This window comes from Convolutriloba macropyga, chromosome 3, assembly GCF_964194025.1.
Source record: "Convolutriloba macropyga chromosome 3, txConMacr16.3, whole genome shotgun sequence".
Lineage (NCBI taxonomy): Eukaryota > Metazoa > Xenacoelomorpha > Acoela > Convolutidae > Convolutriloba > Convolutriloba macropyga.
In genome coordinates, this window is record NC_134470.1 from 60,182,049 (window position 1) to 60,197,022 (window position 14,974).

Here is a 14,974-nt window from a genome sequence, read left to right on the forward strand (position 1 = left end):
AACTAAGATAACTTAATGCTATAATACTTTAACTAGCTCTAAATTTCTTTCAGTTGAAACAGTCAGTGCAGTAAGGCAGAAGTAAAGATAGTGACCTAAGAAAAATAAAAACATAACCAACTAAACGTCGGAAGAATTGCTCTCCAACGACTAGTGGGAGCTCTAATCAATTGCAGCCTGCTTCAGTCGAGGGGAGGGGTAGAGGGAGGGAGGTGGAGCCTAAATGGGACTAAGAAGTTCAATAGTGGACTTCAAATAACCACAATAGACGTTAACATATACCACTATTAAGATTTAAAGTGAAAATTAGCACCAGTTTCGGTGCACTTTTCATTTGACTTTTAGTATTAGATTGCCGCCAATTGAGTTCAGCTGCTTGAAATTGTGATTGAGAAAAAATTTTAGATCACGCGAAACGCAAAAGTCAAGGGCGTAAAAATCACTCGAAAGGTCAAAACTGTCAAGCGAAAATTTTGCATAAAAAAGACACGTTTACAATAATTGCTATGAACTTCGTTCAAGAGCATTAAAAAAGTAAAACGAAGAAAAGTTGAAAATTTTTGAAAAAGGAGAGCGCCTAAATAGGATTTGAGATGACGGCGAATATTGATAATTGCTTCAAACTTCGTTGGAGTGCAGTTTAAAACCCGATCAAACAACTTAAACTCTGTAGATGATAAATAGCAACAGATACAGAATCGATTTCATGGATTCGCCGATACAGTGTAAAAAATTTCGAAACCATTTAAAATTCAACAATATTTTGCTTCGGGTGTTATATTCGTGTTTTCAAAACCCAAGTTTGCCAGCAAAACAATACAAATGAATCCACTACAAGCTAACACAAGCCTTGCTTGAGTTTCAAGGTACAAAGAAGTAAAAAAAGGCCAAAAACAAAATCCGAAAATCATTAAAATCTGGAGAAATTTATCAGTGCTAAGGTTTTCTAAACCATTATTGTGCTGCTTCGTTAAGTCCAATAACCCACCTGCAATCTCAGGAGAAAATTAACTATCCCTTTAAGTTCAGGCAACACAAAAATGTTAAAATTAAAAAAACAGGCAGATTACAGGAAACTAGACACAATTGATTCCCATGACACCGATTGGGATAGAAACAGAAAATGATTGTATTACAAAAAATGACGAGAATCAATGATATTTCGATTGAATTTTGTAATTAGGCACATGACTGCTTCTTAATGAGATGATAAAGGGATTAGTATTTCAGTAATAAGCATTAGACGTGGTATCTAAGACCAATCGGATGAACGTCCAAAACAGGACATCAAAAATGGGGTTTATAGGTTTATCCCATTTCTATTTTTCATTCCTTTTTCGACATTGACTCGCTTCAATGTAGATTGCCTTGCGTATCAACTTATGCGTATATACACGTTGAAAATTTTAAGCACAAAAGTAAAACTAGCCTACAGAAAATCAAAAAGATTTCATGTTTAAGAATCAACAAGTAGTGAAAAGGTAAAGGTTGCGCAGCACAATTTTTGACGAAGTAAAAAACGTAGCCTGACGATTGCTGGCTTACAAAGGAATTCTCACTGACTTAACAAAAACTAGACCTAGAATGGACAAATAAATTGGAAAAAACTATTAACATAGCCGGCAGATTGCCGGAAAATAGTCGCGATAGACGCCTGTGGCATTACATGTATTAAAACAACTAAAGAAATAAAATAGACAGATCGATCACCAGCCCATTAATAGACCAATACAATCTTTGGGGTTAGCTTCGGACTGTCATTTTTATGAGACACATAAGCTCTATAAGGAGAAAGCCCTGAAAGGGCTTTTCAAAATTAATATTCGAATTCAAAATTTCAAGACTCTAATAACCAAGAATTAGGGCATAAATGATTGGCACTACTTAGTTGCACACTATTGACCTTTAATTAGTAAATGTTCATAAAATTTAAAGTTTCATAAGTGAGTAAGAGATCAATTTTTTGAGTGAGGTAAGTCATTGAAAAAGTCAATTCCAAGAAGTCAGGGTAAGACAAAACAAAAACCTGTTAGACGAAGTAAAAAAAAAGTAGAACCGCAATAATAGCCGCCTGGAATTGCTGACGCGGTCATTAAAAAATACAATCAAAAATTGGAAAAACATAGAAAATTGAAGTCAAATTATCGCACGTGGTCATCAATGGAGTGAAAAACTTCACACCCCAAAATTACTCGCTTTTCCACTCCGCATCCTGTTTCGGCGTTACCAAAATCATCACTTCAATTTGACTGCAAAAATCACGAAAATATGTGAACAAAAATTGAATTGTACTAGGCCCAAAATAATATTCGGCAGAGAAAAAGAAGGCGGCTATTAACGAGGACAAGGCGGCTATTTACTACCAAAATTGCAAAAAACAGTGCAATTGTGGTAGTAAAGTCGGCTTTAACAATTAAATTCGTCAAAAATTTTCTATGTTTTTATTGTGCAAAACTTTTCAACTATGATTGAGCACACTTAGTCCTTATGAGACGACTTTAAATGGCTCAAAGTTGCAATTAAATCAAATGAATGCCCCTTTATCAGTTTCTCCCGTTTCAAAATCACATACATCAAAAAAATGTGTGGACACATCTGGCAAAAACGTACCCGGCAGATTGCCGGAAAAAAGCCCCCATTGATTTCCAGAAAAACGATTGTGATTAAAGGAACAAAAAAATGATAGATGATTGTTGCACAAAAACAATTTTAATGTGCAAACTATTTTGATTTTATTTTCTTGTTAGACAAACTCCTGTTTCTTAATGAGAGAATACGGGCTCGTATCAATGCCAAAACGCAGTAGAGATAAAGCATTAGAGTAAACTATCACTTAAGTGGCGGGCATCTAAAACTGGGCATCATGGGTTTATCCCTTTTCTATTTTGATTTCTTTTTTCGATACTAATTCAGTATACTTTAGATTGCTTTGCTGAGCAACTGCTGTTTAAAGCACTTTTAACGGAATTAGAAAGCACTTTTAACGAAGAATGAAACTAGACAACAAAAATCAAAGATTTCATGCAAAAAGTTGAATAAGCTGTGAACTAAGTTAAAGCAAAAAAAATTATTGTTCGGCGACATAAAACATACCCGGCAGATTGCCGGAAAACAGCCGCCGTTGATTCCCATAAGCAAGATTGGGATTGAAAAAGAAAAAACTAGTGAAAAAAATGATTTTTGTACAAACAATTTTAAAGTGCGAACTATTTTGATGTCATTTAGAAGCTGAAAATGTTCCTGTTTCGTAATGAGACCACACAGGGGCTAGTATCAATACCAATAAGCATTAGAGATGGTAACGAAGATCAAAGTGCGAGTAACGGGCATTTAATATCGGGCTTTATGGGTTTATCCCGTTTCTATTTCTGATTATCGATACTCACTCTGTTCATTTTGAAATGCTTTGCTGAGCAACTGCTGTCTAAAAACACTTAGTAGTATGACAGAAGAGTGAAACTAGCTTACAGAAGATTTCGAGCAAAACATCGAAAAGGCGGCAAAATGAGGTAAAGCGAAAATTTTTTATCCGACAAAGTAAAAAAATATAGGAGCGCTATAATAGTCGGCTGAGAAGCTCAGGCGGCTATTTAAAACATACAAAGAAAAGTCCTGACACAATTCATAGAATTTTCATTGACTAAACAAAAAAAACTAGATCCAAAAATAGAAAAAAGTAAAAATCAATGACAAATTGCCGCATAAGCGGAAAAGCTCACTATCGAGAAACAGCGTCAGACGACGAAACAAAAAAACCAAAAGCACCGCAATATAGCTTCGCTAAGCTTACAGCTTCGCAGCTATAAAAAAATTAGGAGCGCTACAATAGTCGGCTGAGAAGCTGAGGCGGCTATTAAAAACATAGAAAGAAAAGTCCTGACACAATTCAAATAATTTTTATTGACTAAACAAAAAAACTAGATCTATAACAAGCTATGAGAAAATTGGGAACGCAAATTATAAAAAAAAATAGAAGTAAAAATCAGTGACAAACTGCCGCATGTGAGGAAAAGCTCAGTATCGAGAAGGCGAGTGTTTGCTTAAACACCATTTTCTCACTCTATTTTAAAATTGGAGCAAAAAAATTTCACGCCGCAGAACCACTTGCATTTTCGCTGCACTTCCTGTTTCGGAGTGACCACAATCACTTCTCCAATAACACTAAAAAAGAACACTGAATTCCGAACCATGTCAGCGAGTATGGAACAGATGTTAGTCCGGCAGCGTAAATATTTACAAATTACTAATTAATTTTAACATTACAGTAGAAAATCTAAGTGAATTGCATTTTCGTGGCATATTACATAAAACAGTAAGTCTAGTTCAAATTTCAAATTTAAAGTACCACCATGTTGAAAAAGAAACCTTACACAAACAAGGGTTCAAGTTAAAAACTGAGCAGAAAACGATTATAAGCAGCTTGGATTGTAAGCAACAATTTTCAGATTGCAGAACAGTTTGTTTGTCCTGTTAGACTCATGAACACTCCTATGTGACTAATGGACATCCAGTTGGCGGTGTAAAAACAGGTCGTAACTTTTTTTTTATTTTCCAAAAAAATTGTAATCTTTTTGTTCGCAAAAATAGTTTAACGGGGAGTAGGTTCCGACTGGGTTTAATATATTGAACAGATTCAAATTTTTGACTAAAATATAATGCGCTTAACGCCCAGTTTAAATTTTTTCCAAGGAAACTATTAGATTCTGCTCAATTGCGTAGATGACAACTGCTAAGTAGTGCAAATGACACAAAGGGTTACTTGTCCTGGCCTCATTACCAAGTACTCAACAATGTGCTCGTGATTGGCGTTCTCAACGAGAGCAAAAACGAGAGCAAAATTTATTTTAAGCTTTAACTTTCCAATATTATTTTTTCACATAGTGCTGAACCCACCTCTACAATTATCTAATAGAACAACGAAAAGTAATCCTTAAAGTAATACAAAGTTGACTGACCCACTATTGGCTGTGCGGCCCACCCATATCATGCCCCCTTCACCATCATCTACAAATTCATCATCTAATGTACGCTGCTGCTTCTCATCACCCCCATTGCACTTGTGTTGTTGTTGTAGTTGGGCACTAATCATATCCTCTCCATTGCAAAGAGACGTCAGGTCCAGTTCATCACCACCTGTAGTGGAAAACAACCAACTAACGTCGGGCGAGAAAGGTTACGGGCGGCATGAGGTGGAGGAGGGGTTGGGGGAGAGGGAGGACTTAATAAGAGCGACATAATGCCCTCCGGGGGTTACCTGTTTATACCGTTCTTGAGGACGAAAATGTCAGACGAAAAAAACTATCAGACCAACAGTCGTAGTACAAAACCCGTATAAAGAGCAGCAAGACTAATATAATTGCATAATTAATACAAACTTCGTTTGAGAGCAATTAAAAATTAAGTTTACGTGGGGTTTTGTTAAACATGTACATGATAATGAAAGAATTTTTCAACAAACAAATTGAATAAAAAGTATTTCATAGATCCATGACAATTTAAACGATGAAAATTAAATTCATCTTAACCAAATCCAAGACTGATAGACAAATCGATACATCTGATTCAGATTGAAACCAAGTGAAAAGTTACATACATGCATCTACCGAGTTATCACAATTTACCGAAATCGGCTTTGAGTCACACCAGCCACTGAAATATATTTTAGCTTCTTACCTCCATTTGGCATTTGTTTTCGTCGTCTGCTTCGTCTAGGTGACAGAGCACCTTCCTGAACACCCTGCGCACTACTCCCAACCTCATTGACCTTCTCTTCATTTCTTCCAGATTGAATTTTTCCACCTGGGCTCGCTTCTTCGTCATCAGTCGCCGAGTCGTCCAATTTCTCGTCCTGCTCAATTTTCTGTGCCTGTTTCTCATGCGTCACGAACAAGTGAACGAATGCTTCGACTACCGAGACTGTTTTCTTCAATCCTCCTCTTACATTGTTCGCATTGTGTGATGGAGAGTTGAGAGAGGTGATGTTGAATTGAGGCATGTGAGTTTTTTCCAGCAGGAACTGGCGTCTGTTGAGCGGACTGGACTCCAACAAGTTGATGAGAAGCCCAAGACTCTGAAAAAATTTTTGGAGTTTATTTTATACGCTCAAACCGACAGCCAATGGGCTAACCACTCTTTAGCTTATAGATTTTCTCTCTCTCTCTCTCTCTCTCTCTCTCTCTCTCTCTCTTAAGAGCACTAGGATGGTCTAAGAGGGCGCAACTGCTGTGAAAAAGGACCAGTACTGTACTCATTCAAACCAGTATCTTTACTTCAAAGCGTTTTTTAACTATTTAAACAACTGGCCGTGAGCTCTCTAACATAGTATTTCTCTCAACACCCCACCCCAGTCTTTTGATTTCTCTGGTTACTGGATGTTACCAAGAATATTTTAAATGATAAGGGAGCAGAATAAACTTCTAGGATTTCATCAAGCATAGCCAGCAGATTGCCGAAAAATAGCCGCTGTTGACTCCAGCGACCGCATTTAGGGATGAAACAGTTAGAACATAGCCGGCAAAATGCAGGAAAACAGCCGCTGTTGACCCGCTTGACGCACATTGGGATTGAAACAGAAAAACAAGAGATAGAAATTGACAGAATTTTTTCTAAGTGTCAAAGTGTTCTTGTTTGGTGCGTAAATTCTGCATATTCGGTTAGATTCTAAAATTACACTACATTCAGCTTCTAAACTGAAGGCTTTTGAGCATAAAACTAATGCCAGCTAGCAACCGCGTTAATGAACTTTTATAACCTCTATGCATTAGGACTTAATGACGGGTTTTATATGTTAATCCCGTTTCCTTTGATTTGTTTCTTTTGACTTTGATCGTACTCATTACATAAGTAATCCAATAAGTGAAACAATTTAAAATCCATTCAGTTGAAACAGTAAGTGAAGTAAGCCAGAAATCAAGCGTGAAAATCGTGACTTATGTAAAACGAAGAACGTGATCAAAAAGTAAAGCGAATTAAAAAAGGAGACCGCCTAAATAATAGCCACAGAGAAGCTGACGGCGGCTATTAAAAAATAGAGAAAAATTGATGACAGTCCACTATTTCATCTAAGTGTCAAAAAATGCTCTAATGTCTGCAGTTTCATCAGAGTAAAAAACATTAGGTTATTTCAGCCTCTAAAGTGAAGATCACTAAGCCTAATACTAATACCAGATAGCAGTAATCTCTATGGAACTTTGGTAACTTAACGAAATACGTCTAACATCAAGCCTTATACCCTGGCTTAATTTTTCATCCAGTTTTATTTGATTTCGCATTTTAAACTTGAACGTATTCGAGTAAATTTGCAAAAAAAATTCTTAAGTTCCACTCAGTTGAAACAGTGCATGAGCTCAGTCAGAAATCAAACGGGAAAATCGTGACTTATGTAAGTGACCGAAAAGTAAAGCGAATTAAAAAATATAGCAAGACAAGTCCTGAAAAACAATCGAAAGAATTGAAAGAAAAACTACTGTATCTGACCACCAGATCAATTGAACACTGACAGCCAAAAGAAAGTCTCGACAGATTTAATCATTGCTGTAACTCTAGAAGTTTTCACCCTGAGAATCAAATTTGATCCATTTAAATATACCCATTAACTTATTGATCACTCAAGATGAAAACCTAGAGAAATATAAAAAATACTTTAAAAATAAAATCACCAAACTTATTTGAAGTCTCCGAATTTCGCAATATTAATATGCTCAAAACAATTTTTTTTCTCTCGAATCTGTCCAGTAACTCATTTGCAAGACCTAAAAGGACTCATTTGACCTTAAAGATCGATAACCTCCGAAAAGGAGAAAAATTTCCATAGAAAATTTTCAGAACCATTTCATTATCTCCATAACTATCGAGTAACCCAATTACTAGCCTTTAAAAATTGTCACTGGCCAACAAAGATCGAGAAATTCAGAACATAATAATTTTAAGAAAAATTGTGTTATTAAAACGACGAAAACCATTCCATTGAACTTAGCAACTATGCCGTATTCTATTGTCGAAACAGGAGAATCCTCTCCCCTGAGGCCGGAAAAAATCAAATAACAAATCTTCAATAAAAAATAACTACCCTTACCCATTTCAGAAATATTTCAAAAAAATTCCAGAAAATAGCCGCAACAGCTTCGTGGACCTGTAGTCCAAAAAGCAAAAAAGACAGATCAAAAATTAATTCTTTTCATTAAGGTCTGAGATGTTGATTAAAAATTTGTAGATCATATTGCTGTTTCTAATAGCTGCTTAAATAACCGTCAATTAGAGTTATATACACTCACTTGATCTCATCTCTTTGAATTAAAGTACAGAAATGACAATTTCAGAGTGGGAAGTCACGTGTGAACAAAAATTTCATCATGCGTATGAACAAAAAAACTTGTTGCACTAAGAGTGAAAAATGACGTCACGAACGCAATTCAGTTGAAATTGCATGCACGAATAAAAAAACAGATTTGAAATGATTGTGACGTCATGTGGTCGTAACAAAAATCCTGACAACGAAACAAAAAAACAAGAGAATGCCAATAATAGCCTCAGCTATCGCTTCGCGGCTATTAATAAACAAAGCGATACTTAGTTAGAAACAACCAATTGACAGTTAGGAATGTGGTTAACTGTTTCCGGGGGAGCTGGGGGGTTAGGTTTAGTTGGAGGGGGTAGGTTGCTGAGGTCTGTAGGTCAGAGGTAAATAAGTGTCCAAGGGTGTAGGTATGGGGGTTTAGGTAGGTTTAAGGGGTAGGCAGGAGGTTCGATAATAGGTAGGAGGGACTTACATGGGGATCAGAAACTCTCAAGATGACCTTTTCAATTTGAATATTACACTCAGTTCCTAGATAATATACATTACAAACTCACCTACTGTTAAAGTCTAATGTTCAAAAACAGCAGTCAACGTTCAAAACCAGAGGTAAATGATCGAAAGAAGTCAAAATTCAAGTCATGATCAAAATTGCTTCAGTTAAAAAACACCTGTGCATTACCAATACTCTTCTTCGAGTCGTAAAAAGGAGAGCGCCTAAATAAAAGTCGATGAGATGCTGGTGGCGGCTATTAATAAGCCGTCAAAAGGATTTTCCCAAAAAAGATTTTTTTTAAATATTATATCCATACTTGCTTAAATCAATTACTTGAATAATTTTAACGATGCGTGAACGAAAAAAAATCTATCCGGGAGCAAAAACAATTCTTGAATGCCTCGTTACTCCTCTTAAGGTGCTAAAAACTGCCCTACCCCACCAGTATTTATGTCTTCTTGGCAAATTCGGCGAATTGTGAGCCTATTGAACCTCTAGGGCTGCTCAGCGACTGAAAGCCTTCCATTCTTTACCTGTTTATACCTTTTTAGAACGAAAATGGCATAAAAAGACCACAGGACTAACATAATTGCTACAAACTTTGTGTGCACAATTAATCACTAGTTTGAATGTTTTGAGCATTTAATCATTTTGATAGCAGTTTTAGCTAGCGTACCATGATAGTGACGTCGAATTTCTTGTCGTCTGTGACAATTTTGGGTGTGTGAAGCACGCATTCAATTAGACAGGGCAACATATCCGGCTGATTACCTAGCTTGGTCGAGCCGAGCTCTGAAAAACAACTCATCAAATCAGAACATCAATCCTCAACATGAAGACCTAAAGGTGAGGTAATCTAGTTTTGAACGAAATAGGAAATGTATGTATTCCCATTTTAGCTGCATGTATCTTGGCCGGAGTCTTGGGCGACGGAGCAACTTTTTGATGACTGTACCATTGACCCTGAATTACGTGAACACAGAAATCACAGAAAACTTTGCACAAAAATTTCATTGTTTAGTAATGAAATGCACATAAGTAATATTTTACCTGAATCGTTGGTCAAGTTAAGACAAATCCCTAGTCCATCAATCAAACATTCTTGCAACGACTCGTGCATTTCGTCATGACTTTGAACATCTTGCCCACCCGCCTCGCAGTTACTACTACAATCGGTTTTCAGCTTATACTTCGAGTCTGCTGTTTTGGGTACCTCATCTGCAAAATTTTTGTCTATTTGTGATTGATCGTTAATTCGGTTGCGAATCCTGCCTCGTCTTGTAGCTACTTGTGATGGTTGGACTGTACCATCGGGAAAAATTTCAACTACTGAACTGCTGATTTCGTCTTCTGATGATGTCAGAGAACTGTCCACGCAGCCAACAGACGAGGTAGCAGACAATGAGCAAGAGGCGGATTGGAACTCAAATTGAACTGCATTTACCAGGTAGCGGAACACCCTGATAATGAAATTGGATCAGGAAACAGTCAGTGCACTAAAAACTTCAGCGATTTAATTACCTACGGACCGGACCTTACTTTTAAAAAAAGTCAAAAAGTCAGACGAAAAGTCGGTAGTACGAGAAATCGTAAAAGCGGGATTCTGGAAACGACTCGAGAGTCGTCTATGTCGGAAAAATTACATTTAGCAATTACCTCTTTATATAATGCAAGAGCACCTAAACAGAATAATCTTTCCTCTATGCAATTGAAAGCACCAAAACACTGACACAACAATAGGCAAGCCATGAGAGGCTCAAATTTTTTTTTTATGGAACAACATTAAAAAACAACATAAAATTAGTTGAAAAATTTCTCGATTTTCGTTCATATTTTAAGAAAAAGCACTATTTTATACAAAATGCTAACTAACGACAAGAACTCCTTTTTTCGCTCCACTCTCCTCTTTTCGCAACACCAACACGACTAATAAAAAGTGATAAACTTCGTTTCAGAGCAATTAAAAACCAAAAGATCAATTTTCAATACTATGCGCTTTCAACGCTGATTTTATGTCAATTATATTTTATACTACAAAAGGACAAAATCAGCCTATCTTAACAAGAAAAGCAAAATAAGAATTGTGTGAAAGAATTGATGAGCAATTACTACAAAAGCCAAAAACAGGTCTGTCAACTCTTACGATACAAAAACATAGCCGGTAAATTGCCGGAAAATAGCCACTGTTGAAGCGCTCGACACACATCGAGATTGAAACATAAAAAAGAAGAGTTTTAATTGCGAAAAAGTGTTCTATATTGGTGTGCAGTTCCAGTGTTAGGTTCAAGAACTATATTTAATTCAAAATTTGAACTGAAAGCTATTAAGCTCAATGCTAATGTCAGCTAGCGACGGCCCTAATGAACTGCGATAACCAAATACACTATTACTTAATTACTGTTTTATTGATTTATCCCGTTTCTTTTGATTTTGCTCTTGACATTGACCGTATTCAGAACATTGCGTAATTCAATGTTTGAAAAAATTTAAAATCCATTCAGTTGAAACAGTGAGTCAGGAATTTTACGAGTCAAACGTGACAAGCGTGACTTATGTAGAACAAAAAACATGATCAAAAAAAGGAAACAAAAAAAACATAACAGAAAATGTCCTGAAATACAATTCAAAGAATTGGAAGAAAAACATAGAAATATTGCAACATCACCAGCAGATGAACAAAGCCAACTTAGGAAGTTAAATTGAAACAGAAAAGGAAAGAAGAGACAAAATTGACTGAATTTTTTTCTGTTTCTTTTCAGTGTCAAAAAATGTTCTAATTTTGTATGCAGTTTCAATTAAATTCTTAAGCTATACTTAATTCAGCTTCTAAATTGAAATAAGCTTAATACCAATGTCAGCTAGCAAACAATCTAATGAACTTTGATAACTTAATTTTCAATGACTTATTGACCGGGCTTTATCGGTTTATACCGTCTCTTTTGGTTTTGACCCTTTGACGTTTACAGTATTCACCAAATTGCGTAACTGAATGCGTGAAAGAATTTAAGATTGACATATCGACCACAAGCTTTTTAATAAACCACTAGACATTTTGGCTTAGATTCGGACTTCATTTTTATGATATACATTTGCTCTAACATAGCTGGCAGATTGACAGAAAATAGCCACAATAGCTTCGTAGATCTGCAGTCTCAAAAAAAGTAAAAGACAGATCAAAAAAATTTGTCTTTTCATTGATGGCTGATATGTTATATTTTGATTAGAAATCAGTATAAGTTTTTGCTGCCTCTATTAGCTACTCTCATATACCCTTCATTAAAAGTGACACACACCCATTTGACCTTATCTCTTTCAATTAAAATAAATAAAAATCACTTTCAAAGTGAGGAAGTCATATTTGTGAGTGAGGTAAAGTCAAGTGTAACCAAAAATATAATCACGCAAATGAACAAAAAAACTCGCTCCACTAAGAGCGAAAAAAGGCGTCTCGCACACACTTCAATTGAAACTGCATGAACAAAAAAACAGATTTGAAATGGTTGTTACGTCATATGGTCGTAACAAAAATCGCGACGACGAAATAAAAAAAACCAAGAGAAGGCCAATAATAGCCCCAGCTATTGCTGTGCGGCTATTAACAAGGAAAAGGCCAGGAAAAAAATCAAGACTCTTACTCAGCAATTAGGGCATATAAACTTGGCACTACTTAGATGAACACTTTTGACCTTTAATTAGTAAGTGTTTATAAAATCTAAGTTCCATAAGTGAGTTCAGAAGTCATTTTTTAGTGAGGTAAGTCATGCAATTGACCTAAAAGCAGAAATGACGTCACGAACACAAACTTTAACTGCAAAGCGACGACAAAATGAAAAAAACAAGAGAAGGCTAATATTAGCCCCAGCTAACGCTGTGCGGCTATTAACAAGGAAAAAGCCCTAATGGAGCTCTTTCAAAATTAAAATTCGATAATAAAACTGTGCGTGAAAATCTGACTTAGGTAAAACGAAAAACGTGATCAAAAGGTAAAGCGAATTAAAGAAAGTAGAGCGCCTTAATCAAAGCCGTTGAGAGGCTAATGAAGGCTATTAAAAATTGTGCTAAAAATGAAAACACTGAAAGAAAGTTGAGAAAAGAAAAGTAGATTACGCAAAACGAAAAAGAAAAGGGCGTAAAAGTCAGTCGAAAATCAAAAACATAGCCGGCAGATTGCTGGAATAGCTGCGAAAGAATAAACCTGCGTGCCATATAATAGAGAAAGAAACAGATACAGATCTAAATTGAAAAAAAATCGACTCCGCTCAAAAAACTAGGCTATAAAACTTTCAGCGATTAATTAATAAAGCTTGTTACATTCATTCCACAGAAGCCTCTTATTAGGGAACTTTACTGCACATATGAGTTCCTTTGACCTGAAACAAATTCAAATTAAACTCAAGTTTTAAAGTGCAGAAGTCATTTTATTGAGTGAGGTAAGTCACGTATGATCAAAATCTAATAACGCAAATAACCTAAAAACCTCCGCTAAAGCGAGTGAGAAATGACGTCACGCGCGCAAATGCTGTTAGTGAGAGGAAGAAGTCATTCAGAATATTTGACTTTTTCAGCTTTGCTGTGTGAACAAATGTAAAACGAAAAAAGAGCGTCAGACGACGAAACAAAAAAAAATACCAAGAGCACCGCAATATAGCTACGCTCAGCTTACAGCTTCGCAGCTATAACGATCGCGCACAAATTTTGAAAGCCAATAAAAAATTCAAACATACCCAGCAGATTGCCGGAAAATAGCCGCCGTTGATTCCAATATGCATGATTGGGATTGAACGAATAGAAGATATTGAAAAAAAAAGATTTTTGTACAAAAGAATTTTTTAAGTCCAATTTATTTTGATGGCATTTCGTAGTTGCACATACTTCTGTTTCTTAGAGAGAGGCTACAGGGGCTACTATCAATACCAATAAACATAAGATATGGTAACTAAGACTTATTTTCGTTCATATTTTAAGAAAAAGCACTATTTTATACAAAATGCTAACTAACGACAAGAACTCCTTTTTTCGCTCCACTCTCCTCTTTTCGCAACACCAACATGACTAATAAAAATTGATAAACTTCGTTTCAGAGCAATTAAAAACCAAAAGATCAATTTTGAATACTATGCGCTTTCAACGCTGATTTTATATCAATTATATTTTATACAAAAGGACAAAATCAGCCTATCTTAACAAGAAAAGCAAAATAAGAATTGTGTGAAAGAATTGATGAGCAATTACTACAAAAGCCAAAAACAGGTCTGTCAACTCTTACGATACAAAAACATAGCCGGTAAATTGCCGGAAAATAGCCACTGTTGAAGCGCTCGACACACATCGAGATTGAAACATAAAAAAGAAGAGTTTTAATTGCGAAAAAGTGTTCTATATTGGTGTGCAGTTCCAGTGTTAGGTTCAAGAACTATATTTAATTCAAAATTTGAACTGAAAGCTATTAAGCTCAATGCTAATGTCAGCTAGCGACGGCCCTAATGAACTGCGATAACCAAATACACTATTACTTAATTACTGTTTTATTGATTTATCCCGTTTCTTTTGATTTTGCTCTTGACATTGACCGTATTCAGAACATTGCGTAATTCAATGTTTGAAAAAATTTAAAATCCATTCAGTTGAAACAGTGAGTCAGGAATTTTACGAGTCAAACGTGACAAGCGTGACTTATGTAGAACAAAAAACATGATCAAAAAAAGGAAACAAAAAAAACATAACAGAAAATGTCCTGAAATACAATTCAAAGAATTGGAAGAAAAACATAGAAATATTGCAACATGACCAGCAGATGAACAAAGCCAACTTAGGAAGTTAAATTGAAACAGAAAAGGAAAGAAGAGACAAAATTGACTGAATTTTTTTCTGTTTCTTTTCAGTGTCAAAAAATGTTCTAATTTTGCATGCAGTTTCAATTAAATTCTTAAGCTATACTTAATTCAGCTTCTAAATTGAAATAAGCTTAATACCAATGTCAGCTAGCAAACAATCTAATGAACTTTGATAACTTAATTTTCAATGACTTATTGACCGGGCTTTATCGGTTTATACCGTCTCTTTTGGTTTTGACCCTTTGACGTTTACAGTATTCACCAAATTGCGTAACTGAATGCGTGAAAGAATTTAAGATTGACATATCGACCACAAGCTTTTTAATAAACCACTAGACATTTTGGCTTAGA

General features: G+C 35.6%; 1 protein-coding gene across 1 annotated transcript in view; it reads right to left on the minus strand.

The window, feature by feature from the left end:
- Positions 1-14,974, minus strand: part of LOC142336329 (uncharacterized) — a 90,186-nt gene that overhangs the window by 13,177 nt on the left and 62,035 nt on the right. The window contains exons 10-13 of the mRNA XM_075385082.1: positions 9,840-10,249; positions 9,466-9,581; positions 5,674-6,070; positions 4,956-5,133 (exon numbers count right to left, since the gene is read on the minus strand). Coding sequence (XP_075241197.1) covers positions 4,956-5,133; positions 5,674-6,070; positions 9,466-9,581; positions 9,840-10,249 — 1,101 coding nt within the window. The remainder of the gene's footprint in view (positions 1-4,955; positions 5,134-5,673; positions 6,071-9,465; positions 9,582-9,839; positions 10,250-14,974) is intronic.